The 23,261-nt window shown below is 40.0% G+C and overlaps 3 protein-coding genes across 8 annotated transcripts; 1 reads left to right on the top strand and 2 right to left on the bottom strand.

Annotated features, from left to right (window-relative positions):
- Positions 1-321: 321 nt before the first annotated feature.
- sez6l2 (seizure related 6 homolog (mouse)-like 2) lies at positions 322-11,085 on the bottom strand. Of its 5 annotated transcripts, none has more exons than XM_086055942.1 (20): positions 10,844-11,085; positions 10,061-10,150; positions 9,899-9,980; positions 9,671-9,778; positions 9,349-9,567; positions 7,148-7,284; positions 6,842-7,034; positions 6,418-6,603; positions 6,135-6,318; positions 5,304-5,467; positions 4,879-5,073; positions 3,960-4,098; positions 3,479-3,675; positions 3,204-3,398; positions 2,303-2,497; positions 2,030-2,221; positions 1,516-1,554; positions 1,243-1,360; positions 1,033-1,144; positions 322-922 (listed from the first exon to the last, which is right to left on the bottom strand). In XM_086055942.1, the coding sequence occupies exons 3-20, from the start codon at positions 9,954-9,956 to the stop codon at positions 893-895; spliced, it is 2,661 nt and encodes an 886-aa protein (XP_085912068.1). In that variant the 5' UTR covers positions 9,957-9,980; positions 10,061-10,150; positions 10,844-11,085; the 3' UTR covers positions 322-892. The 5 variants fall into 5 exon arrangements, with proteins under 5 accessions (XP_085912068.1, XP_085912072.1, XP_085912069.1 ...); XM_086055946.1 differs by having other exon boundaries at positions 9,349-9,564; positions 10,844-11,046; XM_086055943.1 differs by having other exon boundaries at positions 10,061-10,145; positions 10,844-11,045.
- On the top strand, positions 10,836-16,936 carry asphd1 (aspartate beta-hydroxylase domain containing 1). The gene is made up of 6 exons (XM_086055948.1): positions 10,836-11,123; positions 13,027-13,496; positions 13,584-13,787; positions 14,764-14,971; positions 16,130-16,243; positions 16,403-16,936. The coding sequence occupies exons 2-6, from the start codon at positions 13,050-13,052 to the stop codon at positions 16,510-16,512; spliced, it is 1,083 nt and encodes a 360-aa protein (XP_085912074.1). The 5' UTR covers positions 10,836-11,123; positions 13,027-13,049; the 3' UTR covers positions 16,513-16,936.
- Positions 16,826-23,219, bottom strand: cabp5b (calcium binding protein 5b). Of its 2 annotated transcripts, XM_086055949.1 has the most exons (7): positions 23,188-23,219; positions 20,303-20,525; positions 19,826-19,853; positions 19,488-19,631; positions 19,040-19,149; positions 18,824-18,971; positions 16,827-18,732 (listed from the first exon to the last, which is right to left on the bottom strand). In XM_086055949.1, the coding sequence occupies exons 2-7, from the start codon at positions 20,351-20,353 to the stop codon at positions 18,704-18,706; spliced, it is 510 nt and encodes a 169-aa protein (XP_085912075.1). In that variant the 5' UTR covers positions 20,354-20,525; positions 23,188-23,219; the 3' UTR covers positions 16,827-18,703. The 2 variants fall into 2 exon arrangements, with proteins under 2 accessions (XP_085912076.1, XP_085912075.1); XM_086055950.1 differs by lacking the exon at positions 23,188-23,219 and having other exon boundaries at positions 16,826-18,732; positions 20,303-20,361.
- Positions 23,220-23,261: the final 42 nt, after the last annotated feature.

Here is a 23,261-nt window from a genome sequence, read left to right as displayed (position 1 = left end):
AGTATGTTATGAGACACTGGCTGTTTTTCAGAAACAGCAAAGCATAAAAACTAAACACCGCCTTTGTAAACACTACTTCAACAACAGATGAAACACTTAAGGACATTATTTAACATTATATTTTGGCACTAAATTTTCATGATCTATTTAATGAAAATATACATCCTCCCATCACCATTTAGAAGTGTAAATATGAGGTTTATATGTATATATATCTAATTTAACACTGTACTGTATATACTGTATGTATATATATATATATATATATATACATATATATATATATATATATATATATATATATATATATATATATATATATATATATATATATATATATATATATATATATATATATATATATATCAACCTCAGCCAATATCAAGTCATATATTTACATTCATTGTGTTTGTGTGTATTTTACACAGAGAAAAAGTGAGTAAGAGGGTAAATGGTGAATTAACACATGTTACCGTCTGCGACGTAAGCCACAAAAATAAGCACAAAACATTCAAGTGCGTTCTGTTTGGTCATGAGTGTAAAATTTGCTCATCATTTATATTGCCAGTTTCTCAGGATTTTGGCCTCACTATAATGTAACTAAAGAAACAATTCTTCTGTCCCCATGCCCTTTACTTTGCTGGAGTGAATTTGTTAACCCTTGTAAGGCACAAGTCCCAATGTAACATTGACTGAGGTCAGATCCGCCGACGGCAGATACAACAAATCAAAGCAGGACAACAATTAAGAAAAATAAATACATGGTGGTAGTAGAATTGAAAGATGATCAATAAAATGAAAGGGGATTTCATTGACAAATAGTAATAAACATGATGTCCTCCAAAACATTTTAATTGAATTGTTTTGAAATCTCACCCAGATATTTTGGCCTTTAAATGGAAACTTCGTACTCCCGTGTATCCTGTGGTCGAAAAGAGAAGGCAATGAGAAGCAGTCTCAGATTATGATACATGCATGAACTATATTATCATAAGTGTGAAAACAAAGCAGAGGAATGGACGGTTTCCTCACCCCTGCCTCATACAGAGGGTTGTTGAAATCCGACTCGACTGTAATGGGACTGTAAGAATGTGTGTGAGAGAGAGACTTCCAGAAGAGAGGCTTCCATTCTAGTCTACAGATACTGTGAGGAAGAAAATATAATGACATATGATCCCGTAAATTCATGCCATGGTATCCGAGCATGGATGTATTACGGTAGTTAAAACAAACAGCACTTACTTTGTATAGTACATGTAAATTCCTCCGATCAGGAGGATGACCAGGATGATGGGCAAAATTATTGCAAGTGCGATGTTTTCACTCAGGATCTGGTGGGAGGGCTCGAATGACTGTGCCACTGTAATATTAAGAAAACCCTTCACGACTTTGAAACGGATATAATCTCTGTTAGAACTAAAATCAAGTATTCATCCATTATTCCGGAATAGTAATTTGATACCAGGCCTAAAATATTTATTGTCACGGAAAAGAGATTAGGAGAAATATTGCCACCTTCTAATTTGTGATCATCCAGAAGCTCCTCATAGGCCACTGTGTGAAATAAAGAACATGTCATGTCATGTCATCTTCCAAACCGCTTATCCTATATAGGGTCGCGGGGAGTTGCTGGAGCCTATCCCAGCCGTCAATGGGCGAAGGCAGACTACACCCCGAACTGGTCGCCAGCCAGTCGCAGGGCACACATAGACACTGTCACTGAGCGGGAATCGATCCCACGCTGCCCGCACACAACTCAGGCGTGTGTACCACTACACTATCAGCGGACAAAATAAAGAACATATTGTCAAAATTATAAGTAAAGTAAAAAGTACCACCTTTCAAAAAAAGTGGCTATTATAATGTAACAATGAAAGCCAAAATCAGGTCAACACAATATTTCCTTCATCCTTAAGTGAAATAATGACCTAGGATATGACTAGTAATAACACTCATTACTTTAATTCAGTCAAGGTCGAATGAGTTGTGTCTCCAGAGGAGCAGAAAACGATTCGGGGGGGATCTTTACCTTTGCAAAAGGGTGGTGGGCTGTTCCATTGCGATGGATGTCCAGGCACACAGCTGATAATAACCTCACCGATGAGCTCGTAGCCTTCATAACAGAAGAAACGCAGAGTTTCTCCTGCCTGGTAGCTGTGCTTGTACAACGTTTGGTATCCATTGTCTGGGACGCCAGGGTTCGGGCACGGATCGTATTTTACTGGACATAACATAGCGAAGATAGTCACAAATAAGTTCCTTTGCTCGTGCACAATGAATGGAGCTGGACAATGACACTTACAGACACACTTTGGGCTGTGGTCACTCCATTTGGGGGTACCAGTGTCTCGTCCGTGACAGGAGATTTGGTTGGGGCCCTCAAGTTGGTAACCCTGGTTACAGGAGAAACGCACAATGGTTCCGACTGCAAAACCGGCTTCAGGGCGCACGGAGCGAGCTCCGTTTACAACCTCTCCCGGGTCAGGACACTGCTGGACTGTAGGGGATAATATAAGAAACAAAAACAGAATTCATCTTACTACCTAATTTGAACTTGTAAACGAGTTTCATAATCTCTTGTTTTTTTTAGGTCGAAAAATGCTCCTGTTGGATCCCTTTATGTCCTTTGTTTGCATTGTGGGATAGCAATCATGGGCATCAAGTTGCCAAGGAATAATCATCATGATTTTGTACATGCCCGTTTTTTCTATCTATCTATCTATCTATCTATCTATCTATCTATCTATCTATCTATCTATCTATCTATCTATCTATCTATCTATCTATCTATCTATCTATCTATCTATCTATCTATCTATCTATCTATCTATCTATCTATCCATCCATCTATCTATCTATCTATCTATCTATCTATCTATCTATCTATCTATCTATCTATCTATCTATCTATCAAAGAAACATGTTGAAGTCAGGAGTGCTTTGCCCCCATTTTATGACTTCTTGGTGTCAAGGAACCATGTTGAAATGAGTTTAGTAGTTTCATTTAGACAAAAAAATACTTTTCCCTTATACTGCATCTCATGTCACTATGTTGAAATAAGTTGAGGAGCTTCATTTAGACAAAAACAGTTATCTGTTCTCATCTTGTGTGGCATGTATTGGCAAGCATAAAACTTTTTAGTGGACACTTTCATTTGCTTGCGGATTTTCACAATGTTGCCTCAACTGCTGTGGACTCTAACCTTTGACACAGGTGGGTGGGCTGCTGCTCCAGGAAAGATCCCACTGACAGGTGATGATGTCAGAGCCATTGATGTCATATTCTGGTTGGCACTGATAGGTCAGCACGCTTCCTCTCACTGGGGAGGAATGGGACGAGCTGATCCACCCAAACTCGATTTGAGGGAGAGTGGGACACGTGTCATTTGGCTCAACCTCTGTTTGACACACACAAACAGACATTATGCGGAGTATTAAGTATAGTATAAAGTACAACGATTAACTTTTTTAACCTTACCGCGATAATGAATCAGGAATCCCTGACTTAGAATGAAACTTGAGTCTTCCGGATCACTTTGAAACTGAATAGTGACCTCTGACCCCCCGGATACAACTTGGAAGCGCTCTTTGGAACCCAGGTACTGTCCGATGGCATGGGACATGAGATCGCGGCCATCAAAAATGGTCAGGACGTCAGTGTGGCGAATATTTAAGCTTTTTGAGGGATAAAAAAAAAAAAACAGAGAGAAGAAAAAAGAAACATGTTATTTATCAGCAGGAAAATTCCACATATTGTTCAAGACCAGCACTTCTTGAATGGATACCGTTTACTATCAATCTAAAAAAAAATAAAGGTGCATTCATGTTTATTTTATTTTAGAAAATATATTCACTAAAACATAGCATGCCTCAAACAAGACTGTTTTAATATTTACTCTCAGCACAAAAAATGAATCGGTGCCAACTGCTTGAATGAAGAAAAAATGAATCAAACTCACATTTGGATGTCCAGTTCAATACGCTTCTCTTCATTGCCGTGGATCTGCCATAAACAATCCAGGCCCTTGGAGTAGCTCTGAGGCCAATCGGGAGACAAGATGGTACCCGAGGGCTCAGTCAGCTCCCCTCCACACAGAGCTGACAGCGCAAGAGAGAAGTAGAAAACCGACGTGAGCGACATAGTCTAGATGACAAACGCAATGTAGAACATGATGAGAGGACCACAGAAATTGTACAACGATACATTTGAAACCACCCTTTAGTTCCACATGCCGTCAATCAAATGATTTAACCATCTTCTTGTCAATGATATTCATCATTTTGACTCAGTCTTGTCCTTGAGGTAGCAAAAATGATTTGTATGACCAACATAGGAGCTTAACAATGGCAGAAGTCTAAATTGCATAACAATGAAGACTCTGAATTGATTGTAAATGTGAATGTGAATCGATCTTTGTTTATATGTGCCCTGCAATTAGCTGGTAGTCGAGGGTACAGGGATAGGCTCAGCCAGCCAATTGTTCGGCTCAACCCTTAAAAATATAAGCGGCATAGAAAATGGAAGGAAGGATGGAAAATTAATGTCCTTTGATACATTCAAATACTGCATTTAAATATTACAAAAACAAACAGAGAAAACCTCCAAATCAGTTTTCCTGCTATTGCACAAATGTTTACGTTATGAAAATAAGAAAACTTTTACATAAGTATTAGCCACCAGTAACTGCCGTCAGTGCCTGTTTAAATCTGTCTAGTCACCTTGACACCCAGCAACACAGATAACAGAAGATTTGGGTCATTTAAACAGGATAATGATGCCCAGGATGGACAAAAAATAGGTTTGTCATTCTGACTTGATTCAAAATCTATTTAGCGAAAAAACACACACAAAAAAAAAACAGAGTCACATTAGTATACCTTTGCACACAGGCTCACTGTCATTCCAGTGGGGGTTGCTGGGGTCCACACACTCAATGGTAGCTGACCCCTGTTCCATGACGAAGCCTGGCGAGCAGCTGAAGGTAACAGTGGTGCCCAGCTGGTAGGTAATGTCACTGCTGCTGAAGTTTCCATGTGGCATGTAAGGCTCCCAGCAGTGCTCATCATCAAACGCTAGAAGAAAAAGGGAAAGACATCAAAGATGAGATTTTCCTTCTTATCATCTCGGTGGAGCTTCTCTGGTATGAGGAGAGTCTTCCAACTAAATGACGCCACTTTTCAGTGAACAAGCTTTTTTGACACCGGGAAGCGCAATTTCCACAGTCTTGAGATTTCATACTACCCTATATAGATTGAACACACTTTGTATATATATATATATATATATATTTATATATGCTCACCCTCATATCGCAGTGCCAGGAGTAGAGGGATTGAGGATGAGTCAGCCTTGAGCTCCAAGTACAGAGATGTGCCCTCGCTCAGCAGTCCATGCTCTGGCACATCATCCATATCTGAGTCGAAGAGAGGTGATGACAGCGAACTGTTTCCACTGCGCACAATTAACCTAAGGCGACAAAATGCATGGCAATATGAAATGCATATTTTTAGATGCTGGACACTCTCATAGTACGATGTCATCAGATTTACTTAAATAAAGAAAACATCATCATAAAACTGTTATGGCACTTTATTTAAAAGTTTTGTTCACTTGTTTATAAAAGGTAAAAATATGTATGTAATTTTCCCAAAAAAGTTTTGGGGAGTTGGAGTTTATAAACCTGTCACTATGACTTGACAGTAGTAGGTGACTTGATAAATCGGAACAGTAAAAAAAAAAAAAAAAAAAAATTCAAGCTTCTAATTTGATTTGCAAGAAACCATTGTACCTGAGGAAAAACAACCAATCAGAGACAGAGGATGTCTCAAAATCATTTGTTGTCATGCATTCAAGGGCAGACAACAAATACTCAAAAAGGTATTTTGGGAGGAAATTGCAAACTACCCTTTTATGTATTATTTAATGATTCAGTCGTATTTGTTGTGGTTTTATTAGTATTATAGTTTTATTCTTGCTATGGATGTTACACAGTCATTAGAAACTTGGACTTTAAATCATGCCCTCGATGCCTAATGCAAATTTAGAATAGAATGTCAAGCAATTTGACAGAATAAAATGAACAGCATTTAGAGAAAATGTCAAACCACAGTTAGTCTTCCAGAAAACAACATACTTATCGTCATCTTCATCCAGTGCAATCCTCTCAAAATGCAGGTGGAGTCTGTGGCCCTCTTTGGCCTCAAGTAACCAGTGGCAGCTCAGATTGTTTCCATTACTGTGGTTGGCAACAGACGGAGGGGGAGGCGACAGTATCCGGCCCACTGTTGCATTACGAATCCACCCCCCGCAAGATACAGCTGAGGAAAGATAACATCCCACATATTGCTTTAAGAAATGCACCCTGTTCACTAATTAGTCTTCTTTCACCTCAGTGGACTCTAAATGGCGTCACTGACCAACACACTGAGGTTCTGCTGTGCTCCAATGCGGTCGCGTTGTGTTGACGCAAGTGGCCACCTCATGGCCACGGACTTGGAAACCTGGATCGCAGTGGAAGTGAGCCTGACCGCCGGGATGGATGTCGGTCACGGTCACCCCGCCGCTTTCGGGAGAATGAGGGAAGGTGCAGGACAGCATAAAAGCTGCAAGACAAGACAGTGCTATTGTAGACCTTGGCTTTGAAAAGATTCAAAAATAGAGGTGGATATGTACAGTATACACCGTGTGTGTGTGGGTGTGTGGGTGTGTATATATATATATATATATATATATATATATATATATATATATATATATATATCGTTTTAATTTAAACATCTTTAATATATATTTTAAGGTGGTTGAGTGGTCCTAAAATATTGAATAAGACAATTAATTTACCTTGATAGTGCAGGATGAACTTGCCATGGTTGTTCGACTGGCCACTGCGGTAGTGGATGTGCACCTGATTTGTTGTACTGCGAATCACCTGTCCCTCCCTCATCAGGGTCTCATTGGCTAATAGCTTTGGTGTCAACTCTCCGTGCCCCATAATGGTCAGGGACTCCTCCTTGGATAGACTCATCTTCCTCACCTGGTAGTGAATGTGATAACATTTAAATGTAGATTAATGTGTTTATAAACAATATGTAATGCATCAACAAATAGTTGAAAGAGAACTACTGATTATGCACACATATGCTTTACCTGAATCTCGACACCGTAGCCTGCATACACTGTAATGCTGTAGGTGCATTCCAGTGGGGAAACAGATGATGACGATGATGCAGAATCTGGTGACTCGACAACATCCTCCATTGCGGACAAAGATGCGTTGCACTGAACTGTAAAAAATAAGAAAAGATGAGGTTTAATTCAATGTATGTGCAGAATTTGAAAGATGAAGAATTATTGTGAATACAGAAGCTCAAACAACGATTCGGTGACATCGATTGGGAGTTTTAATTCCTCTCATTTATGCCACTTGGGTAAAAAAAATACATTAATGTACAACAATGTCCATTTCTGATGCAGTTTCTGCCAGCCCAGATCAGAGCAAACCACTTGTGTACAAGTAAGACTGTTTCCATGGTGATCTATTGTTAATCCGTAGCATTTTGTTCAGTAAAAGTGAAGACACATACATTTTGCATTTTATTGTCAGACTGCAGGACATGACATGAACAGAGCAAAACTCTACAGCACTGCATGTGGTAAATTACAAATATGCATACACTTTATCACCCTTGGCATTCTGAATAACGTACCGCTCCGCAATATATTCATAACATCCTGATGTCTTCTTGGGTTCACCTCACCAGCGTCCTTCAAATAGGCTGTAATTATATTTTTACATATTCAATTACATGCGCGTGCTCCAGTGGGCCACTTACAGATTGTTCTTGTGGAATCGTCACGTTAAGTGGCTGCAAATGGCCATCGCAATTCCTCTATATGGACAACCTTAACGCCTCCGTGCTGACTAACAGGCATCTGGGTCAGACATACTCATATAGGGCACATCACGCTCCTTTTAGACTTCCTTCATGTGGGTTTCACAGTAGTGATATGAAAGTTTCCTCATCATCTTCATCACCAGCGGGACCTTATTCCTTCCAAGCCCTCACTTGAATTACTTATGTGTCTCTCACTACTAAAAGACTCCTGAAAAAGTACAAAGAGCATGTAACACTGCATAAGTAAAATCAGCAGCGCATACTTTCTGACTTGGTTAATTATTTAAGAAGAACAATAGGCTTACATCTTTACTTAATTTTGAATTAATGATATCGCTAAGGGCATTTAAAAACATTTGTAAATTAACACGTTACATAACACATTAGTATGGACGGCAGCAAAAAAATGAAGGAATTCAAGACTTTGTGTAACATTTGAAATGATCAAAGAATTTGGCTACCAAAGTTTACATGCACATTGGCACATTGTAGATTCAACTAGTTACATTCTTAAGACAGCGTCATTTTACCTTGTTGTTATTCTTCCTTCAGTTCAGGGTGATGTCTTCAAAATCAGACACTTGTGCCACCAGCCAAGATGGCGAATTGTTATTAACATTCCATTTTTTAAAATTGTACATTTTAGTTTACTAATCATCCAACCGGGCATTATCCATCCAACGTATTATCATGGGTTCATTGCGGCTTGCCCGTCTTAAAAACCCAAATGTTTCATTTTCTCTGGATCAATAAGAGTGGACTTGAACAATTTCCCAAAGCACTCTAGTATCTTGCAAGGTACGCAAAAACTGCAGTAAGCTTTTTGGTCCCTTACATACTTTTGAGAAGTAAGCTGCTTCTTTTCTGTCCCCAAAAGGATACATAACATGTTGTGTGCATATTGCTGACTTGTTGGCTGTCAAAACGTGAAAATAAAGAGATAAAGCAAACAAACCCCTTTGTATCAATTAATTCCCTAACCCACTCAGAATTGCTTTGAGAATCGATCATGAATTAAATAAATATGCAGTATCGATAATGGAATTGGAATCGTTGCATTTTTATCAATTCCCATCGCTACAGCTGTATAAAAAAACAGTCAAACATGCGTTTCATATTTAAGAAAGAGTTATTCTATTGAAAGCTTAATGTGAAGTAATAAACCATAAGGCATAAACAGTTCAGGAAAAACAACAACTTTGTTGATAGCTGTCTTTGCTAGCTCGCTAATATTTAGTTTAAAATGCAAAACTTCATAATGTTTCATGTAGACTATTCATAGTCTGTGTTGGCAGACAAATTGACAGTAACAGAGACGATTGTGGTCTTCCTGTACAAAAACAACAAAACACGATTGGGAATGGCTGAGAGGAATTCATGCAGCTCTCTCCTTGCCTCCTATTGAAAAATACCCATCATTCAAGGGACTCCCCTGTGGCAACATGCACGTACCTGGCATGTGCATTGTGGTTATAGTGGTCGTGGTGATTAGAGTAGTGGTTGTCTCCTCTTCCATAGGAACGAAGGACATGCGGTTCCTCAATCCTGCGTGGCCTCCTGCAGACGAGGAGCCCAGCGCCGTGGTGAGCAGTCCTGGCGAAATGGCCGTGGCCGTTGACTCGCTCTGCTTGACACCAGGCACTGCCTGTGTCGGATTGGTGGTTGTGCCTGCTGAGTTTTAACAAAATAGATTTGAGCCTCATGTGTGGGTCAACCACTTTAAATACACAACAATGGCTATTAAGGTCTGTTTTTGTGGTGGCAAAAGACTGACCTAAGTATTCTTTACTCTGTAGGGCAGCGTGGATCAGGTCACCCAGAGGGTAAGAGTCTGGGGGTGATGTTGGTGGCGTATCAGTTTCAGGAATCATGAAGCTCATACCTGCAAAGCCCCCCCAAAAAAACATGTTTGTAAGTAAGAAGACAGGGTAGAACATAACAAGACATAAACTCACACATAGGATGACAACAGTATTCAGAAGCACATGCACACATCTGTTACCTGAAACTTGGTGCATCATGGTGGCAGACAGTATCACAGTAAGGTATGTGAACCCCATGGCTAAAGATGAAATGATGATGATCTGAAAAGAACAACATTTTTTGATGAAGGACACAAATATATCTCTGTCATGGTAAAAAAAAAAAAAGACGGTTATTGTACCAATAGCGGTGCAGTATATTGATTGTCACCCAAATGATTTTGTGCCCTTGATGTTGACTTTTACAGTTTCGGAATATGCCGGTATCTGCTCTAGAAAAAGGAACAAACATATACATTAAAGTCAATTTATCAACCCTGTATGGTACATTACATTGTACATTGAGGGACTATTGCTAGTTTGTAACAGTGTGCAATGTGACCCAGGAAATTAACATTAATAGCTAGAGTTGTCGCAAAAAGTAGTAACATTGCAGGTTTTATGTTTACATCTCAGACCATGTTGATTTGGATTAGGTAAGCATTGCTTTGAAAACGCGTATTCATTATTAGAATAATCAACGTCATTCACTACAAATCAACGAAATAAATACGATTTACAAGTGTGGACCCAACGAAATGGTGCAAAATGCATCTATTAGAAGGAAAATACCCATGCTTTGCACCTGCGTTCCCTCCCCCAAACCTGCAAATGCATGTCCAAAAATGCGTTATTCCAAAATGCACATAATGACCGTCCTCTTTCTGCAACGACACCACAAACGTTTTTTGCTGCTATCATTTTGTGATTTGCAATGAATCCAAAAAAGCACATCGAGGCGTTTCCTCGGTGATACCTCGTATGTCACAAAACGATGGGTGCTCTGCAAGGCAGCATCCTTCGCACCTCCTCGGCCCCTCTTTTTTTTCTTTTTTTTTTTTTGTCGAGGACCATTTTGGGGCATCACTCGCTCTGATTACGAGAGGAGGGGGGAGGGGGGGGGGGGAACATGCGCCGTTACATACCTTATTCTCGCCTCCTACGATGGCTTTATTAGACAGTATCCTGTTGCTGTAGGCCCCCGTCAACAAGGTGCCGAGGTCCCCCCCTATGGCTGCACACTGAGGGCTTGACGCATTCGGTTCGGATTGTGAGATATCAGTGTGGAGGCGCCAGGCGCGCTCTAGCGGTTGTGTGCTGGAACCGCGGGGAGGCGCGCGGCAAAAAACATCCAGTCCGGGAGGAACGATCTGGCGAGCACGGTGCAGAGGCGTGAGCGTACGTGCTTGTGACACATCTATCAAGGTAATGAGAGTCACGTGATGCGCAACGCTAAAATGTGTATCTTGTGTGATTTGTAGCAGGTCTGCAAGTGCCAAACGCGCACCTTTGATGTGATGTGGCTGGGCGTTTGCGCCGTCAAAGATTGCGGGCGTTCAATATGAACCTGCAGAACTCAAAACGATCGCTGCGGACTTGAGACAGTTTGAGCAAACACATTGTTTGTGGGACACCTTCCGAGTGACATCTCAAGTGGGGTGCATGTGGTCGTTTAATGCAATAGGCTATTCGTGTATCTGGACTGCATGTCCTAAGTTATTTACAGGCGTTCACAGCCCCCATTAAAAAAAAAAAAAAAAATGCTGGGGGCCCCCAGAAAGTACCCCAAAATCGACAACCATGGCTGACTCCCATTTAACATGAACATTGAAAGTGATTGTTACTTCTGAGCACATGCATATCTCCAAGATAATTATTAATAATAAAAGAACATAAGTACTATACTTACGTGCTTCAGGATCCTTGGGCTAAGCAGTAACAGGAGTGAAAGCCCCAAGATGGGACAGAGCTGAAAATGCTGATACAGCAAAAACGGAAGAAGGAGCAGGAGACAGAGCAAGGAATGGGAGTTGACACTTAAAAGAGTGCTGTGGCTTCTAGTGGTGCAGGTGCTGGAGCCAAACCTTACGAGAAATCAGCTTTTGCGGGCGGGCGGGCAGACATAGGATGTAGGATTCCCAAACGACGTGCCTGTGCTTGAACATTGATGTTGTGGTCGTCGCTCAAGTGTTGAAAGCCTCAGGGACTGTGAGCGGCGGGCTAGCAGTGTGAGTCTTTGCATGCTAACATCTTGGGCCTAACAGAATGAAAGGTGTCTGGAAGACTGTGGTCTGGGGGCCATGCAGGCTTGATTTTCACACAAGACAGACGAGTCATAAATAAAAATGAATTTTTAAGACCGTTTGAGGTTTGTAGTGGTGTAGAACCGCAATCTAGCATATCGTTTAACACAATGTTGTGGCCATTGAGTGGACGTACAGCTGTAGCATCCATCCATACTGCTTCTCCATATTAGGGTCGTGGACAGCTGTAGCCAATATTACATAATACTCTATGCAGCTCAAAGGCATCATTTAATCACTTTGGCTCCATCTTATTGGCGTGGTGCTTATGGGTGCTCTGTTAAGTCTTCAAATTGCTGCAATGTGATAATTAAAAGTACAACAGAACGCATTTACATAAAACTCTTACTCTTCGTTTTGCATGTCAACTTTTGTCACTATAATTAAAACATATGGGATCCTTTCCTCACACGGAACTGTTGTAATAGAAATATTGGCATAGACAGATTTAAAATACATGGTGGCTTTCGAGACTTGACTAATCAAGGGAGAAGATTGAAAACGTTTTTATGAGATGAAAAATATGTGCACTACTGATCAGCGAGGGTAAGATCTTGCATATTGACTTTAATCCGGCAGCAACAAATACAAGGCCTCGCCACTTGGGTGAAGTCTTAAACCTGCACAAGCAACTATAGAACAAGAGGTCAGTGTTCGTCAGTGCTCTGTGGCGAAGCAGTGACCTAACATGGATGAAGGATGCCTCATGCCGGGCTTGGCCTCAGCGCTCCGTGGGCCAGAAGGGGATTAAATAAAGAAAATAAGTGAATGAGGCTGTCTGAAAGCAGGGCAAGCCAATGGCTGGTTCAGGCTTTTTTTTCATGTTGGCAAACACGGCATCTTACGCTTAACATGATCTCTTTACAATCGGGGAAAGACTTAACATTTATATATTCATTTAGTAAATAAATGAACTCTGATGATTTTATTTTTTTAAATAAACGCTGCCATTGAGCCATATTTGCTCAGTCTGTCTTTACTCATAATAATACATCCCTTAATCTCTTAATCTGTTTCTATTTCAGTATTTTACCGCCCGCTCGTAAAGATGCACTGGTCCTTGGACATGCTGCCCCTGCCTCCTTATGTTGAGCTCGGCGTCCACTCACTGAGTGGCCTTCTGTGGACACTTGCCCTCTTGTTCCTGTGGCACTGTTATCGGATAGGATCGGACCTCCCACTGGGGGGTCACGCGCACGGTGGAAAGATGGGCTCAAGAAGGTCCACAATGTCTCTCGGCAGAAGCGGTGCGGGACCAAAGTATAAAACCCAGTCCAAGATTTACAGGGGTGACCAAAAGAATGCGTTTTTAAGCATCGGAACAGAAGAGGATGAGGAGCTGGGCCATGGCTACCTCACACCTGTGCTGAGCCATGCCTTGTTCCCAGCACATGCTTCCGCACAGGCCAAGAAACTGTACTCAGCCTTGCAAGAGTATGCCAAACGCTACAGCTGGGTGGGAATGGGCCGCATTCATAAAGGCCTTCGTGAGCAGGTATGCGTTCTATCCATGTCATTTGTTTTCACATCTTAAATTTGAAATTGCAGATCTATCAGCAATTTCTCATGATCCTCTCTTCAGATCAAATTAAATGACCACTCAGCTATACAGAAGCCTCATCTTTTCTTCCTGCCAGATGTCCCAAGCGTTCCTTTTTTTCCACGTGATGCCCATCGGAATGATATCGAAGTCTTGGAAGCCAACTACACTGTAATCCTGGCTGAGTTCCAGGCTGTTTACCAGAGAGGCATTGACTCCAAACTGGGCTGGACCGTGGGACCAAAGGTACCAAACAGCATTTTTGATACGGTTCAAATTCTGATTGGTCTGATTTGTTGCGTCAAACAAACCAACAAACAAACAAACAGACAGACAGACAGAAACTTCTTGATGAGGTGGTCTTGGTCCATTTGCAAGGGAACACTGGTACGGTTTGATTCACTCGAGCGGATGTAACCCATCGGAAGCCTTTTTTTTCTCAAGCATTACATATAAATTCAGGGCTTGACTTCATGCATATGTTTTTTACTGGGGACTTTTGATTTTGCGAAGTGAACGCTAAGTGTGAACACAGCCTTAAAGTGGAAGTCAACCCAAACATATTTTTTTCCAGAATATGTTCTATGCACGCCCACTATAGTTGAAACAAGGCATTCTGATACATTTTGCATTTGTGGAATAAGAGTTAATCCACTGTTTTTTTGTTTTTGGCCATTTTGTCACGTCTGTCGACTGAAAATGACATCACAACTACTAAGGGCTCAGGTAACGACCAATCACGGCTGACCTGTTTTCAGAAGCTGAGTCGTGATTGGTCGTTATCTGAGCCCTGAGTAGCTGTGATGTCATGTGACAAAATGGCCGCCCCCTGAGATGGCTAAAAAGGGGTTTATTTTACTGCTGAACTCATATTCCACAAACGCAATATTAATCAGAATGCCGTGTTTCAACTCGTGGGCCTGCTGGGAACATATTCTTGAAAAAATGCGTTTGGGTTGATTTCCCCGATAAATGTATGAATTATTAACAGAGAACTTAAATGATAATATCAAAAATCTCACAATGTTAGTAGAAGTTTCATGGAAACAGTTCACTATGAAGAATATACATAATTGTACAATTCCATTTCAAAGTAAAATCTTTTATTTCTCATGTCCTACCCAACCCTTTCGTACTGCTTCACATTGGAGTCCATTATTTGGCCATATGAGTGTAGGTTTACCCACAACAGTGTAAAGACAAAGGCACATGTCTCTTTCAGGGTCAGGCAGTGTTTCCACTATACAGTGCAGGCGTATACGTGGCAGCCAACTGTCGCTGCTGTCCCTGCACATACCGGACACTGTTATCCCTGCGCACATTCATAAGCAGCAACTCCTTGGGATCGGCTGGATTTTGGTTGCTGGGGCCCGGTGCTGCACTGGGCAGCTCTTACGGACCAACTAATACACGGCTGCGCTGCCATCTAGGTCAGTATTTAAAGTCCCTGTAAAATCTATGAATTCACATTAACAGGGTCTTAAAGAGTTTTAGTTATGTTTTTCTATGATAATTACCCATCCATTGGAAATGCGTACATATTAATCACCATCCCTAAAATGCCTGACCAAGACGAGGCAATCATATGAACAAATGGGTGCTCAGAGTCTTTGTCTGATTCAGCGACATCCAGAAGGGAAGTCACAAATTGTGATAAGAGAGGGTAAAGAAAAATATAAGACACAAAATCTGCAATACACTCTAGATGTACAGTGTTTACAAGTTTTTAAAGCGGAAGTCAACCCAAACATATTTTTTTCAAGAATATGTTCCCAGCAGGCCCACTAGTTGAAACACGGCATTCTAATTCATTTTCGTTTTTGGAACATAAATTAAGCAGCAAAATGCACTCGTTTTTTAGCCATCTCTGGGGGCGGCCATTTTGTCTTCCTTCGACTGAAAATGACATCACAACTGCTCAAAACAACCAATCGTGGCTGACCTGTTTTCTGAATCTGAGCCGTGGTTGGTCGTTGTGAGCAGTTCTGATGTCATTATCAGTGGACAGAAGACAAAATGGCTGCCCCCAGAGATGTCTAAAAACGAGTGGATTAACACTTATTCGACAAATGCAATATTTATCAGAATGCCCTGTTTTGACTAGTAGACTGTTTTGCATAGAACATATTCTTGAAGAAAAAATCTTTCCGTTGACTTCCCCTTTAAGTGAATGTGACCTTGAGGGAGTATGATCAGTACAAATGTAGCTGTTCAAATGACCTTAAAAAACATTTGCAAAGTGCACAATACATTAACATGGTGAGTTTGCTGGACGTGGACTCGTGATTTGTCATATTGTCAAATCCAGGTCCAAAACTGGGTAAATAATCAAACACTGCATGAAGAAGCACTGACAAGTTTTGATTCCTTTTTCAAACCACATATTGTGACATTCCGTTTGTGGTTGTCCACAACTGCTGCTAAGAGATGCAGATGAACGTTTAGGTTCATTTCTACTTAGCCCATTTTCCGCTGCCACCCAGCTGTCTTATAATCCTCTCCCCTTAAACACAGACAGAGATGGAGCGCAAGACCATGTTGGCTTTAAAATAAAGACATAATGATTTTGGAGCCAATAACTCTTGCAGGTCTGCAAACTCCGCCTCTGTGTGAGCTAGTGGTAGGTGGGGAGCCTCAGTGCTGGTCTGAGGGACACTGCCTGCTGATTGATGACTCATTCCTTCACACAGTGTCACACAAAGGTTAGTGTATCACACAAATTTACAAATTACAAATGCTCAATCACATCCATTCATCTTAGAATAAAATCCAATTCGCAAGCGGGAAGTAACATTTGGATCCCTAATACTGTTAAATTGAGTTTTCAAACTTCTCATGTTCATTTTTTTTTTCTTACAAAGGGCCCCCAGATGCTGGACCTCGAGTTATTTTCAGTGTGGACGTCTGGCATCCGAATGTGGCGGCAGCGGAGAGACAAGCGTTGGACTTCATGTTCAGTCCGGATCTCTGAGCACTTTGACTCCACCATGACCTCTGAACTCTCTGCGAGTTATGCAACATGCGGGGGCGCCTTGTGTTTTGTGCACTAGTCTATGAATCACTGTGCGCATTAGCCTTGAAAATCATGGTGGCCATTTTCTGCACTTTTGACCCCTGATGCATTTTGTGGTGCGTGCATGAAAATATTATGATAGATGAACTTTGGCTGCCACGAACAATATGCGTCACTTGGAGATACAACAAGACCTCCTTTAGCATCCAAACGGACGAGTTGTTTTTTCCCCCGTTAGCCCTCATGTTACATAATATTCTCACAAAGGTGTTTGCATGTGAAACTTGACTGTCATGTTTATTGTCGACGCATGTGTCACTTAGAGCAAGACCCGATGATCGAGTCAACACACTGTGAAAAATAAAATACAATAGAATATCAATTCTCATTAACATGCTAGAGTATGTTTTAATGGACAATGGATACTTATGAAGGATGCTACAGAGATTTTTTGGTGTGAACAGAACATAGGTCATACTGTACATTCAAAACTAATTTGCATCAGTTTTCGGTTTGAAAAACGACTGCAGGAAACTGCAAATGTATTTAAATTACCAACATTGCTTCCTTGAAGGCTACGATTCCTGTGACATTTTTCTTGTTACTCATTTTTATTCAAGCACAGTAGCTAATTATCCACACTGACACGTGATCTGTCAATTAGAATCACCAATGATATAAAGTGTATAACAAAACCTATACATGCTTTTGGGATAGTCATAATGTTTTGGACTTCTTTTTTTTATTTAGATACCTGACTATAATTACAAAATAAAAAAAAGGATATTTTGTGAAGTATTAATCTTCTAGACCACATTTACGGTTACATTTTACAGGCAGTCGTCGAGAATTAGTGAGGTTATTTTGCCTTATCTGCCATCTGTTCATGTGGGGGTCCCAGTATGAGGATTACAGCGCTAGATCTAATCTAGCCCAGAGAGACAGATTATTCCTGAGATACTTTATACGTTGTTGGTATGTTTGATGATGTATGGCTTTGTTCAACATTTCACATTTCTTTAGGCTATGAGGAGACAGGAGAAATTGATGATCAATTTAAATGATAAATGATCACAAATGTGAATGTTTGATTGCATGACATTTCCACTTTCCAAAGGAAAAATTCATTCCACTTTTTTGTTTTGTATGTGGTCCTATTATTACACAACAGGATCAAAATGGAGGTTTCATTGCATCAAATGAGGTCAATGGACAGTGAGTTCAAATATATGTTACTGTATGATTAGATGGTGATTGTCAAAATGTCAATATCAGGCACATACAGTAATACATGTTGGAATACAATCTGAGAAAAATACGGATTCATCTGCTTGATCTTTTGGGAGGTTTAAGTGCGGACGAGCAGATTGAGATTTGATCTCTTTTTCAATCATCGTCATGATGTTGTATAGTTTTGAATTGTCTATTGTATTCTTGTGACTCATAACCAATAATGTACACAACAAAACGCCTGTGTCCAACACATTACAATACAATACAATAAAGTACAAGACAATACAATAGAATGAAATGTGTAAAATCCACACAGGAATATACGAAGATTTGAACCCAGAACATTTCATTGTGAGGCAGACTATTTGACCGCATGTTCCACTTTGATGGCCATGAGCGATTCATATCCTCTTCATATTATCATACAAAAAAAATCCGAGGGAACTGGCTGACATCAAAACAAAGGGGGGGTTTGCAATTTCCAAAATAAGAAGTAACACAGTATTTGTTCATACGGTCAACATGGCTTGACAGTAGTACATGACAGATAGAGTACGATCCGTGAAAACAATAAGATGTCTCTGGCCCAGTGAGTCTGCGAGTGTGCAAGCAATGAATGACACCTCTTAAATGAGGCCTTCTGTCTCTGATTGATTGTTTTTCATCAGGCGCCGTGGTTCCTTGTTTATAAGTTAAGACGGCTGATTTGTCTCGTACCACTGTCAATTACAATTGATTTTTGGGGGAGAAATTGCAAATTCCTCCCTTTTAAATCTGTATAGAATACTAGTGTATTTACAAGTCTATTCTGTACATTAAAAAAAATCAAATAGACATTGTTTTTCAGAAAAAGATCATGAGGGAAAGTAAAGCAGTCTAAAGAGGAAATAAATGCATCCAAGGTCCTTTGTTGTCTTCACTTCTTCGACATCATTTGCACAAACTCTATAAAGACATAGAATTTTGATTAGGCACATTTGATTGCTTATTCTTATTTCTATGATATGCATGTTGATTGCATGGTCTTGTTTCTCACCCTCAAAGTCAACAGTCCCATCCCCATTGTTGTCAACTTCTTTTACCACTGCTTCGATTTCTTTTTTGCTGGCTTGTTCACCCAGTAATTTCATCATGGCGTGCTTAAGCTCATCGGACGTGATGGAACCATCGCCGTCAATATCAAACTGGAAGAGATGGGGAAAATGTTCGCCAAGGGTGCCAAAACTGACAATATGAAACAGGCTAAGACCACCTCTCTGAAAGCTTCTTTAAGTTCTTTCAGGCCAATCATGCCTGCAGTTTCAGCCAGGAGCTTGGGGGTCATTAGTTCAACAAAGTCCTCAAAGTCCACTCGTCCTCCCACTGTATTGACACAGAATAAAAAATCAATAAAAAATTGACAAGTAGGACGTTCAAAAGGTCAAAAAGTCAAAAAGTAACTAATACTTCCGCAAGTATATACTAAAAATATGTATGCATATTTATATATAATCAAAATGCAGCAAAACCTGTTAAATAAAATAATGTATATTTTCATAGCACCTTTCGACAAAGGAAAGGAAACAAGATCTTACATTAGATGAAAAAAACAGAATATTATGTATAGCCTATGTGGTGCTATCTACAATTTATATTAGAAGCTTTGTTGTCATCGCACAGTGATTTCCAGCACAACCATTAGTCATTAGACATGAACTTGCAATTCATGTTGATATTTTGGCTAAGTTCTATCAGCTCCATTTCAGTTGGCATGTAACCCATCGTCCTCATCAGGTTGCCCAAATCTTTGCAGGTTATGAAGCCATCTTTGTCTTTGTCAAACTCCACAAAAGCCACACGCAGCTCTAAAGAGCACGCAGAAAGAGAGAGAGAGAGAGAGAGAGAGAGAGAGAGAGAGAGAGAGAGAGAGAGAGAGAGAGAGAGAGAGAGAGAGAGAGAGAAAGAGAGAGAGAGAGAGAAAGAAAGAGAGAGAGAGAGAGGTTAAAAGTTGCCCACTAATCCAAAATGTCCACATGGGGGGGTTCAAAGCATGAATTACCTTCTACCTCATCGTGAGTGAGAGCACCCTGCAAAACAGTAAAGCAGAAACAGCAACATTTTGCATGAGAAACTCACTTAGTGGCATTATCTAACCAGAATAAGTTCGTGTTTATTTCAATGTAGCAAGGTATTTAAATCCGACCAAATCTGTAATGGATTCACATTTTATGTGTTTCAACTATCCAATATCTCCTGTTTTTAATTTTTCAAGAAAGAAAAAAGGTCTTGATTTCAAATTATGAACGCTTTAAATGCATTTTAATGTGAAAAAAATGTTTTGTTTCCACCTATATTACATAAACCTTGAATCTAGGGTGTAAATGTTGCCATTAATATTTCATCACATTTCACCATTTCTGAAAAGCATTTACATTTTTACATCTTTGAATATTTTTCTTCCTCCTTCCTTTGCTCTAGAAATGTTTGAGGATAAGAATTTAAGGAGAAAAAGTTGTGTTAAATCTGGATGACTTACTTGTCTCTTTTTCCCCCCTCTGAGGAAGATGCAGGCTTGTTTCAGGCTCATGCCGTCTGCTTTTCTTCAGAAATCTAAACGTATATATGATGCTCTATCGCAAGTATGTATGCATGTATGATGTCTTTATGGAGAGTGCGGGTGTCCGTACATGAGTGTAAAATGTCATCGCTAGTGGTGAGGAGGGATGAGGTCTCTCATGGATTATCTCTGCAGCTTTGGTCTGGAATAGAAATACGGGCTTAATGATACACAATTACATATGCGGTGCACATTCACATGTGTGCATTTTAGGATTTTTCTAAAGAACACAATTGCACTGAAGAGACACCCTAACTTGTGCATTGAATGTAAACATTGAGAGTTTGTTGAACATTGTTTACATCACTTTTTAGACTAGAGAACATTTTTTAAATATGAACAACATTATATGACATCATTTCAGTCATTTCCATCAATATGCTGCATATGTCAAAAAGGTCATATTTGTGTTAAAAATATATTATTGGGATGGAAGTCGCTCAGTCGTAGCTTGCTCATTTTTTTAATCGCTCAGAAATTGCCATTGTATAGTCCGAGGATAGGCGTAAAGTAATCTAATCACACCTTCTTTGCCAAAATATAACATTCCCAAATTGACATGCAATTGTCATGTTTTAATTAGACATTTTAAAAATAAGACGCAAATTTAGATGCAGGATTTAGAGTCAGATTCTGCATCAGACACATAAGTCCTAAAATCACTTTTATATCTTTTTACATAAGAGCATTGATGCCGGTCACATACAGTGTGCATACAATATAGCAAACCACTTTGATATAAATAGCAAAACACATTAGATGTATTAATTCATCTAATCTACTGTATATGTACGGCACTTAAAATGGATTTATTAAATCTATACATTTATAAGTAATTAAGTAAGTGATTAAGTAAGTACTTATTGGGGCATAGAATATCTTACAGTATATTCATCAGACTCATATAAGATTGAATTTTGGACATAGGCTAATGGAACTACATGTATTTAAAAATTATCAAGTAATAGTAAAATACAGTGAAATGAATGCTTTTTTTTTTTGCCATAATCCACATGCAAAGTAGTTGTCATGCCAGAAACTTCAGTTCAGTTCATTTAAGCTTTTTCGGTTTCCAAACATATCTTCTGGCAGCACCTCTGGGACGACACCTGCTCATGTGAAACAGGAACCAGAAAAACATCTTTCACCCGAAACGCAATGTGTGCCCATGACACAAAAGAACACTTGACAAGATGAATAAAATATTGGAAAACTGTATACTTTGACGTGATGCATTTTGTTGTAAAATGAAAGTAGCGTAAGCGAAAAATAATAATTAAAACCATTTTCCATGAGAGCAACATCTGTCGTTTTCATGCTTTTATATGACCGCTGTTTTGCATTTGTGCAGTGAGAGAGTAGGGAGAAATTCTTTTTTAGGATTTGTTTTCTTTTTAAATTCTGGCAAAGAATTAGCATGATTTAGAATCACTTTTTAGTTATAGTTTAGGCAAAACTTTGGCATCATATTAATGCACAATAAAAAAGACAAAACAAAACACAAAGATGAATCGAATTATCGATTGATCGTCTTCATCTTCTCATGTTCACCTTATCAGACGCAAAACAACAAGCTCCATCGTTCTCATGTCTATTAGATTGTGTAACACCACAAAAAGCTGGCTCATACACATTTGATATTTTTTATGCTAATTGTGTGTGTTTTCGATTTGAAAAGAATTCTTGATTTCGGCTTTTTGCATGAAAGCCAAATACCAGTAGGTCAATTGAATTCAAATAATTATTCAGCCCTACTGAGCATCCACAACATTATGACCACTTTCATAATTTTGTGACATTTTGAAGAGCGGCATCCGAAACTACACTTTATAATCCATCTCTTTTCTATAGTGCTATACCCTCACTCGGACCATTGGTGATCTGTCGCCTATCGCACCTGAGATGATACACCCTGGACGGGTCGCCAATCAGTCGCAGTGCACATTTAGACAATTTACAGTTATGAACAAACCAAACCAACATACACCCTAAAATCAGTTGGGTTAAAAATAACATAATTTTGTGTCAAAAATGGACTGATCCACAACTTCCTTGGTTGTTTTTGCAGAAAACAACCCCAAAAAATGGGTAGTTTTATACAAAACAACCCCCCAAAATTGGCTGTTTTGTACAAAACAATGCAAGAAAATGGGACTGGAACTTTTTGTTTGCTGAACATTGACGCTTGTTCGATGAGGTCATACCTCACTCTCACGCCGCTTCACTCACGCCGAAGCTGGCGGCTGCAAGCGGTGTCGGACAACGAACGCGACTGCTCGGGAGGCAACCCCGTGACATGAAGACGCAGGCTCATGATCACCTCCACACGGTGCGCGGACAGTATGAAGCTAATGTTGTTGTGCTAACGCCTTTTGTTTTAAAGGCCTGAAGCTAATTGTTGCTATTAGCTGTACTGTTATCCTACTGTTAACTACTGGGAGGGGATAAAGATCCATGCTTGTCCGATTGCTTGCCCACTGCCAGTCGCCGTCTGCCTCCCGAGAGTTGACAAGAGTTTAGCGTCGCTAAGTGTCCGAAATATAAACCAGTCGGGGGTTCGTGTGGGCATTCATGCTCTTGGCCGCTTCAGCCTGTGCAAATGGAGAAGCGATCGCCACGGTATTTTTGATTTTGTGGAGGTGATCATGATGAGATCACGTTTTATGTCACTAAATCCAAACTATAGTGCAGAACACTTTTATACTTTCACAGGTTGAAGTGGACAAGAGTAGCAATGTGCATTTGCATTTTGGTGGCGATCGGTCGCCGTTTTAGACAACAGAACTGACAGTGAGCAATATTACCACGCTTGGCTCCCTCCCGTGACGTAGACAGCTGAGATAAAAAAAAAAACAGAACATAAGCCACGCCCCAAAAG

The sequence above is a fragment of the Filicampus tigris genome, chromosome 16 (assembly GCF_054856515.1).
Source record: "Filicampus tigris isolate MCC_2025a chromosome 16, RoL_Ftig_1.0, whole genome shotgun sequence".
Lineage (NCBI taxonomy): Eukaryota > Metazoa > Chordata > Actinopteri > Syngnathiformes > Syngnathidae > Filicampus > Filicampus tigris.
The sequence above is the reverse complement of the archived record's forward strand: the minus strand, read 5'-3'. Positions and strand labels throughout refer to the sequence as shown.